Source organism: Hyperolius riggenbachi, chromosome 8 (genome assembly GCF_040937935.1).
Source record: "Hyperolius riggenbachi isolate aHypRig1 chromosome 8, aHypRig1.pri, whole genome shotgun sequence".
NCBI lineage: Eukaryota > Metazoa > Chordata > Amphibia > Anura > Hyperoliidae > Hyperolius > Hyperolius riggenbachi.
This window is the reverse complement of record NC_090653.1, coordinates 266964379-266983962: the sequence shown is the minus strand read 5'-3', so window position 1 is coordinate 266983962 and position 19584 is coordinate 266964379. Positions and strand designations below refer to the sequence as shown.

At 48.8% G+C, this 19584-nt stretch overlaps 1 protein-coding gene across 1 annotated transcript in view; it reads left to right on the top strand.

Moving 5' to 3' along the window:
* The window catches only part of LOC137527485 (plexin-A3-like), a 267378-nt gene that overhangs the window by 91192 nt on the left and 156602 nt on the right, over window positions 1–19584 (top strand). The window contains exons 3-4 of the mRNA XM_068248001.1: window positions 14668–15430; window positions 16518–16659. Of these exons, the coding sequence (XP_068104102.1) occupies window positions 14668–15430; window positions 16518–16659 (905 nt within the window). The remainder of the gene's footprint in view (window positions 1–14667; window positions 15431–16517; window positions 16660–19584) is intronic.

Sequence of the window (19584 nt, the reverse complement as noted above, 5' to 3'; positions counted from 1 at the left end):
TTCCCCTTTGTTTCCTCCCCACTACCCTCTAGATTGTAAGCTCGCAAGGGCAGGGACCTCCTCCTAGTGTTTCTCATACTGCTGTAATTTTAACATATGCATATGTACCAACTACATATCAACTATGTATGTATCTGTATTTATTCTATTCAATGTCATGACTGTACAGTGTCTTGTATTTCTTATGTATATTTGTTCCCTATTATTTGTTTGTACTATGTACAGCGCTACGGAAGATGTTGGCGCTATATAAATAAAAAATAATAATAATAATAATAATCTACTTACCTTGAGCTTCCTCCAGTCCCTGGCAGCTATACGGAGCCCTCGTCGCAGCTCCACTCCCCGCCGGTGGCCTTGGATCCCCTCTGGTACTAGAGGCCTACTTGCGTTCCAGCGGCGGCTCATGTAGTCACACTGACATCATCCAGACTGTACTGCGCAGGCGCAGTAGTACAGTCCGTATGACGTCAGTGAGCCGTGCGCTGGAGCGCAAGTAGATGACAACCTGGTGAGGTCAGCATCTGCACCGGAGGAGACCGGGAGCCACTGGAGCTGCGGCATGGGCACAGGATGACTGCCAGGGGCTGGAGGAAGCCTGAGGTAAGTAGATTTTGGTTTTATTTTTTATTCCTGGATCTTTCCTTTTAAGGCCTGTACCCACTATGCAATTTTTACAACGATTTTTCCGACGGCAGCTTTTTTAAGCTATAGTTCCGCAATCTCATGAGGTTGGTACAGGCATGCGATCACACAAACTACGTTTGGCGATGTGCAGTGATAACAACCATCATGACGGATCGGATCTTTAAGATCTACGACGACTCCCGTACAAATGACCGCTAGTAGATCAAATGGAAGTCCGCACCACCTCCTTAGGGTAAATCTTGTTTTATTAGTATCAAAAACACATTAAAAAGAACCAATAGGCAAGACAGTCTGCTGTTTCGGGCTCCTGCCCTTCTTCATGTTGCCAAATGGTGCGGACTTCCATTTGATCTACTACTACTATTCTCTGTGGTATCCGGAGACAAGCCCTGCACACCTCACCCCCTTTCTTCTGACTAAGGGTGGAGTGCCAGAAGAGTGCGATTGGCTCTTTCGTACAAATGACCGCTATCGTTTGATCTCTCGTTTGCGCCTGAGGTGTGTTCCTGCGGGTAGGTTCAGGGAACCTCGTTTGTCAGGAGGCGTCACTGTGATGTTCTCCGATCCATCGTCTGATGAGTATTTAGCTTCAGTTTTGTGAGGTTTGGAGCAGGTTATCTAGGAAGGAGGCCGGTATAGCAGGTCCTGTGCTTTGTCTCCTGGATACACTGCAAGGGTTTGTCTACATGATCCCCTTCCTCTGATCCGTGCTAAATCATCCACATATTTCTTAGGCTCTGATAGACGGGAATGTGGTTATGGCGCTTAACTCCAAGGGCAGCAAGCCCAGGGGAGAGGCGGAACGTTCAACTTTTCATAAAACGGTGTGAAATGTGAGCCCGTCGCACACAATCCGGCCCAGCTGGAATCCATTAGCGCACTCCTGTTTTACACATTTATTTTGGTCTTGCAGATTTCTTACGTCTCCGGCACATCAGCACACTCTGCGTTCAGCTTTCTGCTCGCCCCCTGCCCCTACGCCAAACACCGGCGATGATTGCATGATTAATTTGTTTTCTTATTATTCTAGAAGGCGCTCGGTCGCTGTCCCAACACTTAACGCCACATCTGTGTGTCCGCCCTGCGATGAAAACCCAGTCGCAGCTCAGGCAGCAATGGTTTCCAAGCCTCTTCAGCCGCGCATTCATAATGTTTTTCTTTTTTAAACTTACTGTTAAAGGAAAAAAATTACAGCATTTAACAAACTCTGCAATCTTCGATCGGTGCCGTATGAGTCCGTTTTGTAATTTAGTGTTAGTAACCCTGAGAAGGGACCACAGGAATAAAATATACTTACAGTGCTGCCCATAATTATTCATACCCCTGGCAAATTATTAAAACTTATTACAGTTACTTTTATTCAACCAGCAAGTAATTTTTTGACGGAAAATAACATGGGTGTCTCCCAAAAGATAAGACGATGTACAAGAGGCATTATTGTGGGGGGAAAAAAAATGTTCAGCTTTTATTTACGCTTGAGCAAAAAGTGTCCAGTCCAAAATTATTCATACCCTTCTCAATAATCAATAGAAAAGCCTTTATTGGCTATTACAGCAATCAAACGCTTCCTATAATTGCAGACCCGCTTTTTGCATGTCTCCACAGGTATTTTAGCCCATTCATCTTTAGCAATGAACTCCAAATCTTTCAGGTTGGAGGGTCTTCTTGCCATCACCCTGATCTTTAGCTCCCTCCGCAGATTCTCAATTATATTCAAGTCAGGACTCTGGCTGGGCCACTCCAAAACGTTAATGTTGTTGTCTGCTAACCATTTCTTCACCACTTTTGCTGTGTGTTTTGGGTTATTGTCATGCTGAAATGTCCACTGGTGCCCAAGGCCAAGTTTCTCTGCAGACTGCCTGATGTTGTCGTTGAGAATCCTCATGTATTGCTCTTTTTTCATAGTGCCGTTTACTGTGATTAGGTTGCCTGGTCCATTGGCGGAAAAACACCCCCAAAGCATTAGGTTCCCATCTCCATATCTGACAGTGGGGATGATGTTCTTTGGGTTGAAGGCTTCTCCTTTTTGACGCCAAATGCAGAAAACATCATTGTGACCAAACCATTAAATTTTTGTTTCATCTGACCATAACACAGAAGACCAAAATTCCTATTCTTTGTCCAGATGAGCATCTGCTCAGGCCAAGCAAGCTGTTGTGTGTCTTATCTGGAGAAGTGGCATCCTCCTTGGTCTGCATCCGTTAAACCCAATGGTGTGCAGTGTCCGTTGGATTGTCTGCCTTGAAACATTGCCACCAGCAGAGCCCAGATTCACTAGTTTGGCCTTGGTGGTGATCCTTGAATTCTTTTTCACCTCTCTCACTATCCTACTGGTCAGCACAGGTGTCCCTTTTGGCTTCTGACCACGTCCTCCTGAGATTTCCCACAGTGCAGAACATCTTGTATTTTTTTTAATAATACTTTGTACTGTAGCCACTGGAACTTGAAAACCTTTAGAAATGAACTTTTAGCCCTTTCCTGACACCTGTGAAGTTGATTAAAACAGCTTTTCCCAATTAATCAGGGTAATTAGAATGCTTTAGAACAGCTTGGACTATTTGGAATGGTATAGAACTTTGGATTTTCCCACAGACTGTGACAGTTTGTGAAGGGTATGAATAATTTTGGACTGGACACTTTTTTTGCTCAAATGTAAATAAAAGCTGAGAAATGTTTTTTTCCACAATGATGCCTCTTGTACATAGTCTTTACCTTTTGGGAGACACCTATGTCATTTCCCATAAAAAAATTACTTGCTGGTTAAATAAAAGAAGCTTTAATAAGTCAAAATTTGCCAGGGGAATGAATAATTATGGGCAGCATTGTACCTGAGGATTCCTCCAGCCTGATCACTCCCACGGCGTCCTCTTCTGACTTACCATTTGCCGGCAATTGGCCCTGGAAAGTTCCGAGGCCAACTGCGCATTCGTGTGCCGGCTGCGCTCTCCTGCCGCGTTTTTGTCGCTGTGAGCCCTCTGCGTCTGAGCAGTACTACTGCGCAGGCGCAGAATACTTCCAGTGATGGTAGCGCGCCTGGCCGGACTGCGCCTGCGCCGACTGGCCCCGACTGACTGATTTTCCGGGGCCAGTAGCAGGCAAACGGGCAGTCAGAAGAGGACAGCATGGGAGCGATCAGGCTGGAGGAAGCCCCAGGTATGTATATTTTATTCCTGTGGCCCCACTGACTCCACAGCCCTGGATTTGAACCCAGGTTTCCTACATCAGAGGCAGAGCCCTTAACCATTACACTTTCCAACCGCCGCCTTGTTGATGCATTCTTTCTATTCTTACTCATGCATATCCTGTCTGTTTCTAATGACATTGTTGTGATTCACAGAATGTTTTTCTGTCTCATTCTACATTACTGCATTTCTACAGTACTGTATTTTTAGGAATGTCAGAGGTTTCATTTTCATTTTGAGCTCCATCTGAAATCATTACTGCTAGGTTTAGGTTGTGTGAGAAGAGGCTAAAAGCTTTGCAGGGCTTTTACTGACTTATGGAAGAATGAATTCCCCTCACTTCCTGTTCCTGACAGGAAGTAGGTAAGGCTCGGTTCACATTAGGTTTTGCCGAGGGAACCGGCCGTACGGTTCCGTGGTCCGTTACGCTGAACGGACAATAAAATGCAGCAGGACCCAATTTTCTGGACCGTTTCGTTCAGCGGAATGGAAGGTTTTGCAGCACAATAGGAACCTATGGAAAACAGACGTTTTACAGCACACTAGCTGTAAAAACGGACCGTTTTCCAGGATCCAGATGGCCGGATCCATATGGCCGGCTCCGCAAAAAGAATGCAGATGTGAACTGGGCCTAAGTCTTCACACCAGGGCAGGGATGAGAACAAGCAAAACCTTTTTTTTTGGGAAGAGTGGAGAAAGATAGATCCTCCATAAAGTTGTTTTGGTTCCTCAGTTTCTGTCCTCATGATTGCCCAGGTTTCTTACTGATGCTGTGTCCCAGCAGACAAGATGGGAAGTCCCTCACAGGTGGGACACAGACCGCAGGGACAGCCTGGCAGAATGTTGTGACGATCATCAATGAGATGCTAATTATTCAGTCTTGTGTGCAGATTGTATATAGCTTGGAATTGAGCCAATCAAATGCACTTGCTTTTGAATTTTGATTGGCCCAGTTTCAACCTGCTTACAGCTTGGCCAACTGTTCATTTTTAAATTAACCCTAAAAAATGGTTTTATTGTTCAGGGAAAGCGGATTGGAACTATGATAAAATGGAAGACTTGCCATAGCAACTTGTGGGCTTCCAGACATCATGTAGTTGTGGTGCTTTCTGCTTAGCAGAGGCCAAAGGTAGCCATATATCTAGCGATGTTGGCCAGATTCAAATCTGAACAGAGAGAGATCTATCAGCTTCTCATATACTGCAGACCGATTCCCCATCAATTTCATGCTGAAATCGAGCTGGAATCGGCCTTGTGATGTCGCATCCGACGCTTTGCCGGTCTGACGCTTTCCCCCATTGTTCAATGTGGTTGCCGGAGTAACGTGGGCGCATGTGTGACGTCACCAGGTATGGACGGAGCCTGCAGCCAATGGCGGACAGGAGCAGGTAATGGATAGTGCACTGGGCCCTGGGGGACACGTTGATAAATGGGGGACAGCGAAGTGGGTCTCGTCGCTCGACGTTACCGCTGCATAATTGACTGACCACAACGGCCCGACATCTTGCAACATGTTTGATCGACATGCTTAGCCCGAAAATGGTCGCATCGTCGATCGGGGATGCACTTGGTGGCACAGATTTTCATCCAATTCGAATCGAATGCTCGATCAACCGCCATGTCGCCTGATGTATGGCCACTACATACACATACTGTATGATCAGTGTTTCATGATTGTAATAGGTGATAGTTTATAATTAAATACCGTGTAGACTTTGTGCTTGACTCAAAGGACATCTGAGTGATGTGGAGGCTGCCATATTTACTATTTACACAATTGCAGTTACCTGGTGTCCTGCTGATTTCTTTGGCTGCAGTAGTGCCTGAATTACAGACCTGAAACAAGCATGCAGCAAATCCAGTCTGCCTTCAGTGAGAAATATCTGATCAGCATGCCTGTTCAGGGTCTATGGCTAAAAGCATTAGAGGCCGAGGATCATCAGAACAGCCAGGCAATCTGCATTGTTAAAAAAAAAAAAAAAATGTCAGCCTCCATAGCGCTCTCACTTTAGGTGTCCTTTAAGTCTGATGACCCATGCTAGATTGTCCCTGAAAAACAATCACCAATAATCATTTCGGCCTATAAAAATCTATCTCTTGTCTGTAGCATTACACCTGAGATGGGTTAAAGAGGAACTCTAGCCTTAAAAAAATACCGTCATTAAGTTACATTAGTTATGTTATTTAAAATAGATAGGTAATATAATCTCTCACCCACCCTGTTTTAAAAGAACGGGCAAATATTTCATGAGGGCAGCCATTTTTTTGGTTGAAAGGAGGTGACAGGGAGCATGAGACACAGTCCCAACTGTCCTGTGTGCTGATCACCCCTCCCAGTTGCTAGGCAACGAGAACAACAATATAGGAAACCCCATCATGCTTTGCACAGCATCAGGGGAAAAATGCTCAGGCAGTTTTCTTTGATGGGCGGAGCTTAGCTTCTGTGCAGCTAAAAATGAGGCTTAGAGAGAAACCGTGACCAAGAATTGGACTTCATCCCAATCAGTAGCTGATGCCCCCTTTCCCACGAGAAATCAATTCCTTTTCTTAAACGGATCATCAGGGGGCTTTGTATGCCTGATATTGTGGTGAAACCCCTCCCACTGGAAACTGTGAGGACCATGATCTTGGCAGTTTCCTATCTCTGAACCTCGTTGCATTGTGGGAAATAGCTGTTCACAGCTGTTTCCAACTGCCAAAGAAGCCAGCAGCATCTCCTTCCACTGACACCTGCCAGCAGTAAAAATATCACCATGTGATAAATATCAGAATGTAAATCATGGAGAGGAAAGATTGTACAATGGGCAAACACTGACTAAATCATTTTATGCATAATTATTGTAAAAATGAAGCACTTTTTTTTTTTTTTTTTACATTATTTTCACTGGAGTTCCTCTTTTAAGTACGAAAAACAAATTTCTGATACTGTGAAACGGTTAAAGAAACACCAAGGGCTCGATTCACAAAGCGGTGCTAACCCAGTTAGAGACTTTAGGCGTGATGACCATTTTTATCATGCCTAAACTCAGTTTAGGCATGATAAGTTTAGGCATGCTAAGTTTAGATAAGTTTAGATCGCATGCAAAGTCCCGCACGCAAAGCAGCGCCATTAAACTCTATGCAAAGTGCACCAGACTTTGCTAGCGCAAAACTTTTGATCAGCTGTGCACTGCGGTGCTAACCCAGTTGGTGCTTAAACTTATCATGCCTAAAAACTTATCACAACTAAACTTATCACACCTAAACTTATCACACCTAAACTTATCACACCTAAACTTATCACACCTAAACTTATCACACCTAAACTTATCACACCTAAACTTATCACACCTAAACTTATCACACCTAAACTTATCACACCTAAACTTATCACACCTAAACTTATCACACCTAAACTTATCACACCTAAACTTATCATGCCTAAACAGAGTTTAGGCATGATAAAGGGCTTTTCACCAGGGTGCGAACTGTTAGCACCGCTTTGTGAATCAGGCCCTAAGCCTTTTTAAGTGCTGCTGAGTAGATTTTTAGTCTGGAGGTTCACTTTAAGGTATCCTCAGTGTTTTGGTTGTTGTTTTGAGGTACGTTGAAAATGTTGTGCACACTTTGTGCTCTATTGGTGGAAAGCTCTACAGTCGGATGGCCGCTACGTAAGATACATAAGAAGCTACTCTGAATAGTTTTGGCTGCTGTCCTCCTCTTTGCCAGAGGGGAAATTTGAGAAAAGTTTTGTACGCTTAATTATTTCCACAGACTGTCGTAAATTAGACTCGAGAATGTTGACAATTTAGAAAAATATCCCCAAATAAGTGAATGCCACAATTGTGTAAAAAATGTTTGGAAATTATAGTTTTGAGCCAATGTGGTTGCGCATTTGTTATACACCGGATTTTCCGGGATCCTTTCCATCCAAAACTGATGCTTCAGTTGTTCATTTGTTTTAAGTGAACTTGTCTGTCACAGTTGCCTTAAAGAGGAATTGTAGTCAAAATAACGTAATGAATAACATTACTTTTTTTTTTTTTAATACAATAGTCATTTATAGATTATTCAGTCACTGTATGCTCATTGTAAAATCTTTCCTCTCCATGATTTACATTCTGAAATTTATCACAGATGGCAACATTAGTACTGTCAGGTGCATCGCTGCGGAATGTTTGTTTCTAAGAATTCCGAAGCCAATGAAAATGCCTGATCTCCCAGAATGCTCTGGGAGAATTCCGCATAGCTAAGTGGCCTAGGCTAAGCATCATTGGGAGGGCGCAGCTACATATAAATATTCGGCAATATATAGATACAGTACAGTATAGGAAGTGTTTATATGCTGAAATCAGGAAAATTACCACAAAAGTGGGTACCCTGATTTTTGAATAATTGCATTCCACTATGTCACTATGTGTGTGTGTGTGTGTGTGTGTGTGTGTGTGTGTGTGTATCTATATATACACACACACACACACACACACACACACACACACACACACACACACACACACACACACACACACACACACACACACACACACACACACACACACACACACACACACACACACACACACACACACACACACACACACACACACACACACACACACACACACACACACACACACACACATTATTACATAGTGCATCTGCACTCCAGTCAGGCATTCTCACAGTTTCTCAGCATGGGCAGCTCCCTCCCCCCTCAGACAAGCTGAAATTGAGAGCTGTCTGTGACTAATAAACAAAGCACACACACAGAGCCTGGAGAGGCAGTGCATTCCTCCCTGGGTCGACAAAGCTTGACAAAGAAAAGATTAGATATATTACAGAGACAATGCAACTAGAAAAGGCTGCAGTAAGCCAGAGCACATTAGAACAGGTATAGTAACTTATAAGATAGAAGAAATAAGGCTGAACATTTTGTTAGAGAGTCTCTTTAAGGCAGCCACACACTGGCAGATGTGATCACTCTGATCTAATATGCCAGAAATCTGTGCCACATCATATTTGATCGATATTTAAAAAAAAAAAAAAAATCGATCGGCCAGGGTGGAAAATCTCAATCAAGGGTGGGGGGAGAAGTGGTTAGTGGAATAGCGGCTCCCCCCTCAGGATAGGTAACCAGAAAATGCTTCCTTGCCCCAGTAAAGGTAGTCTGAGAGTTTCCTCCAGTATAGGTAGCCAGAGAGGGCGCCCCCATCCCCATGCAGAGTGTGCAGAGGAGGAGTGGAGAATTCACTTCTCCCTGATCCGGCACACACGAGACCCGCCTTCATCTTCTCTAGGTTCTCCATTAGGATGGTGTAAGCACCGTATATGAGAGATAGCACTCTCACCATAGAGACAGAGCGCACTCAGCACATGGGCCTGCCCATTTCTCCGAGAGTGGCTCGGGGTCACCGCTTTTGATTGATCATAAACCCGAGCCATACTCGGGAATACTGCTGAGGAGGAGTTTGTACGAATTTGAGACTTATGTTTTCCGAAATGATCTGGCAAGCTAGTTTCAGGTGGCAGCGTTGGAGTGATTGCTGTATGGACATATCGTTCGCTTCTTGGGAAAAGGATATTGTTAATTTTATGGAGAGGGGTGGGGGAGGTGCACAATTGGCATCATGTAACAGGAACCTCCTTTAAAGTGGACCTGAACTCAGAACTTCCTCTCTGCTCTAAAAAGATACACAACAGCATAATAACCTTCAAACAAAAACATTTCTTTGTTACAGCTGATACAAATCCTAAAATAAATCTGCACAGTACTTCCTGATTCATGGAAGCAGACATATTGTTAATATCCTAAATGAGCATATCTGCCATAGGCAGTCATGTGACATGGAGAGATCAAATTACAATTTGTGATTAGACACAAATGAGGGGGAATTAACAGGCTAAACTCTCTACATACAGGGTGCATTAATCTGTTTTCCTTCTATCCTGTGCAAGAGTTCAGGTCCACGTTAAAGGGAACAAGCTACATGGGGTGAGGCAATCCATCCAGGTGAATTACAAAGAAATGGCCAGAGATGAGTTTTTCCTCACATGAAACAATAGTTACATTGTATGTAGTTGAACATTGTATGTAGTATGTAGTATGTATGTAGTTGAACATTGCTCCCTGTTACTCCATTAACCTCCTTAGAGGTTACACTGTGTCGGGCATGCCGCTGCAGAGGTTTTGCTGCCGATAGGGACCCCCTGGAATTAATCTGTTAGTTTAAATGTGTCCATTAGATACTAGATAGCACTATGCTAGCTAGTATTGTCTGTCGGCACCCACTGATTGGCCACAATCCCCCCCCCCCCAATTGCCCGCTTCATACATTACCACGCTGGGATCCACTGATCGAGCAGCCTTCTTCTCAGCTCCGGTCCTCACTATGGGGAGGATCGGGACTGCGCGTGACGTCATGTACGATCCTCCCCAAAGTGAAGACACGAGCTGAGCGGGGGGAGGCTGCGCCTATTGTGGTATCCAGCAGGCGATCGGGGGGTTCCGGAGGTGCTGGCAGACAATACTAGCTAGCCTAGTGCTAGCTAGTATCTAATGGACACATTTAAACTAATAAATTGGCACTGATAATGCAAAACCTCCTGAGCGGCGTATCGTTTAGGAGGTTAAAGCTCAATGAAACCTGAAACCGAAAAAAAAATTCTAATTGTCAGGATAAATGAATATAAACATATAAACAAAAAGTATAATAGTGGTGTACAGAATGCTTGTTTTGTGGGCCATATGTGCTTTCCACTGCAGTACAGTTCATTTCCTCTCCTCTGTGGATCTAGCTGGTGGGCGGGTCATGTGACGGTCATGTGTAATGAACAATACTAGATTGCATTTCCCAAAATACTACGAACTTAGTAGCTCCACTGGAAGTAAACGAAGAGGACCCCCATCTTCTGTACGAGGGAAAAAACAAGCTCTAGAGATCTGAAGTGAAGAACTTCACAGGGGAATTTTTAATTTGAATTAATTTTCCATTGGTGATACTTATAATTTACTCTAATCAACATGATTGCTTTTTCAAAGTTGCCTTGTTCAGTTTTAAAGCACAACTTCAAATCAGCAATGCAGGTATATTTTATTATTGATCAGTGCATCTTTTCAACACTTGTTTGTGATTCGACTTATTTTTAATAAATACGCCTCCCTCCCTATCCAACTAATTTAGCAAAATAAGATTAATTCTTTAAGAATGCCTCCTCCATTTTGCTGCAGCAACTGTTCCATCAGACCTCTTGCCAAGTCTCCCAATCTGTGCTGCCTTTAGGAGGGGAGAAGCGGAGGCGTGGCTAAGCTGCTGTTCCACCCCCCACCATGATGGATCAGGCCATTTGGGCACTGAGATCGGCAGGTTTCTTATAGACTTCTGTTTTAATTATCGGACACCCAAGCGATGAGTTGGAGGCCCGATGCAGATAGTAGCTAAGCTGCTACTACATAGGAAATAATGGTTGTAGACAATCGGATAGAACTAGCGGCTGTTTGGGCGCAGTGGTGAGTTAGGATGTAGGAGCTGAGGTTAGTTTTAGGGCCGGTTCACACAGATGATTTCATGGTGGATAACACACGTACCCAATCCCAGCAAGTCTCTGCCGACTACCCAATGTTTTTTCTGTATAGGCAGCACAGGGGCGTAGTGGTTAGCGCTCTCGCCTCGCAGCGCAGGGGTGCCCGGTTTGAGTGCCAGCAAGGAGTCTGTATGTTCTCCCCGTGTCTGTGTGGGTATCCTCCAGGCACTGCAGTTTCCTCCCCCATCCTAAAAACATACAGACAAGGTAATTGGCTCCCCCCCCTAAAATTGGCCATAGAAAATGGTAGGAATTAAATTATGAGCCCGTCTGATGGGACAGTTAAGTGACAAGACACTGCGCTGTGGATGTTGACGCTATAATATGTTACATACCTTTAATCAACAAGGTTGTTGTATGTAAATTAGAGGAGTTGGTGAAAACCTAAACTGAGGAGTTTGGATGATTTTTGTACCGACTCCACAGCCCTGTTTTTAATATGGACCTATACATGACAATGAGAAGATTCAGCTGTGCATTGGACACACTGGGACTGGTAGTTCCTCAGTGGCGGCTTGGTTACAGGTTTTCCCTGGCCGATGTATATTACATAAACCCAGTCCTCTCGGCTGCCAAGGAAACCTCTATATGGCAGGGACGGCTCCTCTGTCTATACGGCAGGGATGGCTCCTCTGTCTATACGGCAGGGATGGCTCCTCTGTCTATACGGCAGGGGTGGCTCCTCTGTCTATACGGCAGGGGTGGCTCCTCTGTCTATACGGCAGGGGTGGCTCCTCTGTCTATACGGCAGGGGTGGCTCCTCTGTCTATACGGCAGGGGTGGCTCCTCTGTCTATACGGCAGGGGTGGCTCCTCTGTCTATACGGCAGGGGCGGCTCCTCTGTCTATACGGCAGGGGCGGCTCCTCTGTCTATACGGCAGGGGCGGCTCCTCTGTCTATACGGCAGGGATGGCTCCTCTGTCTGTACGGCAGGGATGGCTCCTCTGTCTGTACGGCAGGGACGGCTCCTCTGTCTATACGGCAGGGACGGCTCCTCTGTCTATACGGCAGGGACGGCTCCTCTGTCTATACGGCAGGGATGGCTCCTCTGTCTATACGGCAGGGGTGGCTCCTCTGTCTATACGGCAGGGGTGGCTCCTCTGTCTATACGGCAGGGGTGGCTCCTCTGTCTATACGGCAGGGGTGGCTCCTCTGTCTATACGGCAGGGGTGGCTCCTCTGTCTATACGGCAGGGGTGGCTCCTCTGTCTATACGGCAGGGGTGGCTCCTCTGTCTATACGGCAGGGGTGGCTCCTCTGTCTATACGGCAGGGGTGGCTCCTCTGTCTATACGGCAGGGACGGCTCCTCTGTCTATACGGCAGGGACGGCTCCTCTGTCTATACGGCAGGGACGGCTCCTCTGTCTATACGGCAGGGGCGGCTCCTCTGTCTATACGGCAGGGGCGGCTCCTCTGTCTATACGGCAGGGACGGCTCCTCTGTCTGTACGGCAGGGACGGCTCCTCTGTCTGTACGGCAGGGACGGCTCCTCTCTCTATACGGCAGGGGCGGCTCCTCGGTCTATACGGCAGGGACGGCTCCTCTGTCTGTACGGCAGGGACGGCTCCTCTGTCTGTACGGCAGGGACGGCTCCTCTGTCTGTACGGCAGGGACGGCTCCTCTGTCTGTACGGCAGGGATGGCTCCTCTCTCTATACGGCAGGGGCGGCTCCTCGGTCTGTACGGCAGGGACGGCTCCTCTGTCTGTACGGCAGGGACGGCTCCTCTGTCTGTACGGCAGGGACGGCTCCTCTGTCTGTACGGCAGGGACGGCTCCTCTGTCTGTACGGCAGGGACGGCTTCTCTGTCTGTACGGCAGGGACGGCTTCTCTGTCTGTACGGCAGGGACGGCTGCTCTGTCTGTACGGCAGGGACGGCTCCTCTGTACGGCAGGGGCGGCTCCTCTGTCTGTACGGCAAGGGCGGCTCCTCTGTCTGTACGGCAGGGACGGCTCCTCTGTCTGTACGGCAGGGACGGCTCCTCTGTCTGTACGGCAGGGACGGCTCCTCTGTCTGTACGGCAGGGACGGCTCCTCTCTCTATACGGCAGGGGCGGCTCCTCGGTCTGTACGGCAGGGACGGCTCCTCTCTCTATACGGCAGGGGCGGCTCCTCGGTCTGTACGGCAGGGACGGCTCCTCTGTCTGTACGGCAGGGACGGCTCCCCTGTCTGTACGGCAGGGACGGCTCCCCTGTCTGTACGGCAGGGGCGGCTCCCCTGTCTGTACGGCAGGGGCGGCTCCCCTGTCTGTACGGCAGGGGCGGCTCCCCTGTCTGTACGGCAGGGGCGGCTCCCCTGTCTGTACGGCAGGGGCGGCTCCCCTGTCTGTACGGCAGGGGCGGCTCCCCTGTCTGTACGGCAGGGGCGGCTCCCCTGTCTGTACGGCAGGGGCGGCTCCCCTGTCTGTACGGCAGGGGCGGCTCCCCTGTCTGTACGGCAGGGGCGGCTCCCCTGTCTGTACGGCAGGGGCGGCTCCCCTGTCTGTACGGCAGGGGCGGCTCCCCTGTCTGTACGGCAGGGGCGGCTCCCCTGTCTGTACGGCAGGGGCGGCTCCCCTGTCTGTACGGCAGGGGCGGCTCCCCTGTCTGTACGGCAGGGGCGGCTCCCCGGTCTGTACGGCAGGGGCGGCTCCCCGGTCTGTACGGCAGGGACGGCTCCTCTGTCTGTACGGCAGGGGCGGCTCCTCTGTCTGTACGGCAGGGGCGGCTCCTCTGTCTGTACGGCAGGGACGGCTCCTCTGTCTGTACGGCAGGGGCGGCTCCTCTGTCTGTACGGCAGGGGCGGCTCCTCTGTCTGTACGGCAGGGACGGCTCCTCTGTCTGTACGGCAGGGACGGCTCCTCTGTCTGTACGGCAGGGACGGCTCCCCTGTCTGTCTGTACGGCAGGGGCGGCTCCCCTGTCTGTCTGTACGGCAGGGGCGGCTCCCCTGTCTGTCTGTACGGCAGGGGCGGCTCCCCTGTCTGTCTGTACGGCAGGGGCGGCTCCCCTGTCTGTCTGTACGGCAGGTGCGGCTCCCCTGTCTGTCTGTACGGCAGGTGCGGCTCCCCTGTCTGTCTGTACGGCAGGGGCGGCTCCCCTGTCTGTCTGTACGGCAGGGGCGGCTCCCCTGTCTGTCTGTACGGCAGGGGCGGCTCCCCTGTCTGTCTGTACGGCAGGGGCGGCTCCCCTGTCTGTCTGTACGGCAGGGGCGGCTCCTCTCAGGGGCGGCTCCTCTGTCTGTACGGCAGGGGCGGCTCCTCTGTCTGTACGGCAGGGGCGGCTCCTCTGTCTGTACGGCAGGGGCGGCTCCTCTGTCTGTACGGCAGGGGCGGCTTCTCTGTCTGTCTGTACGGCAGGGGCGGCTCCTCTGTCTGTCTGTACGGCAGGGGCGGCTCCTCTGTCTGTCTGTACGGCAGGGGCGGCTCCTCTTTCTGTCTGTACGGCAGGGGCGGCTCCTCTTTCTGTCTGTACGGCAGGGGCGGCTCCTCTGTCTGTCTGTACGGCAGGGGCGGCTCCTCTGTCTGTCTGTACGGCAGGGACGGCTCCTCTGTCTGTCTGTACGGCAGGGACGGCTCCTCTGTCTGTCTGTACGGCAGGGACGGCTCCTCTGTCTGTCTGTACGGCAGGGACGGCTCCTCTGTCTGTCTGTACGGCAGGGACGGCTCCTCTGTCTGTCTGTACGGCAGGGACGGCTCCTCTGTCTGTCTGTACGGCAGGGACGGCTCCTCTGTCTGTCTGTACGGCAGGGACGGCTCCTCTGTCTGTCTGTACGGCAGGGACGGCTCCTCTGTCTGTCTGTACGGCAGGGACGGCTCCTCTGTCTGTCTGTACGGCAGGGACGGCTCCTCTGTCTGTCTGTACGGCAGGGACGGCTCCTCTGTCTGTCTGTACGGCAGGGACGGCTCCTCTGTCTGTCTGTACGGCAGGGACGGCTCCTCTGTCTGTCTGTACGGCAGGGACGGCTCCTCTGTCTGTCTGTACGGCAGGGACGGCTCCTCTGTCTGTCTATACGGCAGGGACGGCTCCTCTGTCTGTCTATACGGCAGGGACGGCTCCTCTGAGTGTAGAGTGTAATTGAAAAGCAGCCTGTACTCCCCAGGTACCCTTCCTATAGATAGAATAATAAAGCGCGCCGCACCAGTCAGCTGATCTGCACAGGGCGATATTGTAACAGCTGCACAGAGACTTTCCGCCTCTCGCCGGGTCGCGCTCAGTTACACTCCTGCGTGTTTTCCTTCTAATTTGTTCCGATATCTCCTTTCCACTCCAGTTCTGTCATATCGCCGGCTTATGTGTAAAATGATCAGAGCCGCCTAATCTTGCTGCTAATTCCGAGTTGTGCAGCTTCAGTAAAACTGTCAGTCGTCGCCATTGCCGCCCCGCTTCACAAACTGCCAGCTGATCGGCCGTCGTGCTAATCCGCTGGCCGTAGCGGTTTCTGGGTCACCTGGTTGGAGTAAAGCTGGCCACTAATGGTCCAATTTCTAGCGAAAAATCGTTCGAGCGATCAGAAATTCTGAAAGGATTGGTTGTAAATAATCTCCATTGGTGGACACAATCGATTATGAACAAGTGAAAAAAATGTCGCCTGAATTAATTTTCGTCTAACGAAAATTTGGATTTTCTTGGTGGTCGTGATAGATAGGAAGCAATGAATGGTTAGTTGATGGTGTAGTGAACGATTTTTCGTCCGATCAGAATTTCTGATCGTTTGAACGATTTTTCGGTAGAAATTGGGCCGTTAGTGGCCACCTTAAGGAAGGCGACAGTCTGATCTGGATGTTGGTTTAATGCTTGGCATTCTATTAATATCTTCTAGTTGTTGTTAATGTACCTGGTCTAGAGCTCTGTATACACATTCCAGATGAAACTCATCTGAGGGGGACCCGGGGGCTATAAGGGCCTGCTCCCCCCCCCCCCCAAACCATGTATTGTAAGCGCAGCTATACTTACCTAGTCCATGCTGCATCTGGTCTCCTCCTGGTATCCACATGCTGACATCCTGATGCTCCAGATGCATGTCACCACATCAGGAGCACAGGGCGAGAGGAGAGGAGATCAGATGCGCGTTGGACTCCCGACCTCTGCCTGTGTAATTTGATCCCCCCCTATGTTCCTATGCTGCGTAAATTCTGACCTCTCTTCTCCAGCTGGAGCGACTCCCGATGTCCTCCGCTATCAACCCATTACCATGGGCCTGCACCACACTGTCACAAATGCACCACAGGGTACAGGCACTCACGGTAACCGGAGTGACCACGAAAGCTGCCGGGAGTCGCACCAGCTGGACACGTGATAATTTACACATCGTGGCCACTGGGGGAAGCAACATTTTACACTTTTGGGAGGGAGGCGGCAGTGCTAAGCCAATTCTGGATACATTTCAGGCTGAAATCGTGTGAATCGATCTGCGGTGTATGGGCAGGCGACAGATCTCCCTGATCAGATGTGGTCAGAGAGATCTGTCTCGTGGTCAGTCTGCCCAGCATCACTAGGGATGATCAATGATATGCAAATACTTCTGAGTTAATGCAAATGTTTATGCAAATATATGCAGCTTCAAAAAGGACCAATCAAGTTAAACCTGAGTTTAAATTGATTGGTCCATTTTCTAACTGCATATATTTGCATAAACTACGAAGTATTTGCATCTCTCTCTGGGCAGCACGGTGCCAGGTCAACATCTGCAAGGATTTTGTATGTTCTCCCCATGTCCACGTGGGTATCCTCTGGGCACTCCGGTTTCCTCCTACATCCCAAAATAGGTTAATTGGCTCCCCCCTAAATTGAGCCTAGACTGCAACACCTTCACTACGCAATACATACATAGAGATAGGACTATAGTAGGGAATTAGATTGTGAGCTCCTCGGAGGGGACAGTTACTGACAAGACAATATATATACTCTGTACAGCGCTGCGGAAGATGTTGGCGCTATATAAATGCTAAATAATAATCTCTTTGATCATCCCTAATCCTCACTAGATGTTTAGGTACCTTAAAGTGGACCTGAACTCTTGCACAGAACAGAAGGAAAACAGAGAATTGCACCCTGTATGTATTTAGCGAGTTTAGCATGGCTAACTCCATTTCATCTGTGACTAATCACCACAATAATGTGATCTCTCAGCTGTGTCCGCTGGATGCCTCAGCAGAGCAGCTACTTTGTCAAAACAGGTTGTTAACTCGGTCTGCTTCCATTTTTTTCTTTAATGGTTATTATGCTGTTGCTTATCTTTTAGAGCAGAGTGTAAGTTCTGAGTTCAGGTCCGCTTTAAAGAGGTTTCATCTACTGAAGCTATTGTCTCCTTTTATGGGTCACCAATGTGGACAGAGCTGTGTCCAGGCCCATTGTTCTCCCTGAGCCGGATTGGTTAATGGCTCGGAGGACCCGGCCACAACACGGACTTCCTGTGACGGCTCTCCCCTCAGACACCTCCATAAATGGTGGCTGTGACCCTCATAAGGTGTTTTGGTAGCTGAGATCTTCATGTCTCGGGACACAAAGCCATCCCACGTAGGCCCGGTGATTGGATCCGTCTGTGCTGGGGTTTAGCGGTTTCAGCCAGCGTGTGTAATTGCTGCCCGTAATGAAATGTGCTCATTGTTGGAGTTTTTCATAGCGATTAATTTTTCTGCAAAGCCATCCAAATGCAGCTTTTAAGACGCTGTGGTTAAACGCAGCGGCGTTGTGTTTCTGCTATTAATCACAGGTCAGCTGTTTCTGCTGGTCAGGAAAATTGCCTGCAGGCCGGTGAGTCTCAGACGTTCCATCTCGGATTCTATCAAACGCTGGCCAGACGTCACCAGTGTCTCCTAAGCATTCTCTAACCAGACTCCAGCCTTTGTGTGCCTGTACGGCCGTCTGGATCGTGGCTGGATAGTGTACTGGTTAAGGGCTCTGCCTCTGACACAGGCGACCAGGGTTCGAATTTCAGCTCGTCCTGTTCAGTAAGCCAGCACCTATTTAGTGAGGAGACCTTGGGCAAGACTCCCTAACACTGTTATTGCCTATAGAGTGCATCCTAGTGGCTGCATTGAGTCCCCCAAGAGAAATGCGTGATATAAAAGTAGCCATACGTGTATGACCACGCTTGTGCAGTAAGCAGAAGCTGCTTGTACATGAGCGACTCCATGCTACTGCACAGGCACAACCGTACTCATGCAGGCGCAGTACAGCTGTGGTCGTGCTTTAAAGAGAACCCGAGGTGTGTTTAAAGAATGTTATCTGAATACAGAGGCTGGTTCTGCCTATACAGCCCAGCCTCTGTTGCTATCCCAAACCCCCCTAAGGTCCCCCTGCACTCTGCAATCCCTCATAAATCACAGCCGTGCTGTGAGGCTGTGTTTACATCTGTAGTGTCAGTCTCAGCTGCTCCCCCTCCTCCTGTATAGCTCCGGTCCCTACCCCCGTCCCTTCCCTCCAATCAGCAGGGAGGGAAGGGATGCAGGCGGGGACTGGAGTTCTGCAGGAGACGGGGAGAGCAGCAGACTGACACTATAGAGATAAACACAGCCAGCTCTGACAAGCTGTTTGTCAGCAGCGTGGCTGTGATTTATGAGGTATTTCAGAGTGCAGGGGGACCTTAGGGGGGTTTGGGATAGCAACAGAGGCTGGGCTGTATAGGCAGATCCAGCCTCTGTATGCAGATAATATTCTTCAAACCCACCTCGGGTTCTCTTTAAAAGAGGGTCCCAGGCAGTGACTGTGGTCTCCAGGAGGACTTGTGAAGTCTATGGAGGATCCACAGGCCGCCTTCTTCTTAGGTAAAAATCTCTATTTTTTTCTATTTATTTCACTTCTGGCTTGCTTTAAAGGCACTCCGAGCATCTCTCATGGGTATGCCTAGAGACTCCGACCAGTACTGCAAAGTACTTAAAGATGCATACCTCAAATGAGGAGAGCTTGTGCTCTCCTCTTTTCATTTGATTCCTGAATCGCCGTTGTACACCAAATAGTTTTCAATTCAATTTAAAAATTGCAGCTGCCATCTTGGCTATGTTATAACTTCCGGGTCACCCCTGTCTTCTCTGTTAGAGAAGTGCATCACTGAATGAAGCAGGAAGAGGAAGTGACATGCATGGCTATTGCAAGAGGCTCCTCCAGAGGGGTCATAGCGCAACTTTGTTGGAAGTCGTCTGGCTTAAAGGCAGGCCCATGAGAGGTGCTCGGAGTCCCTTTAAATGGAACCTGAAATGGGAAGAATATGGAGGCTGC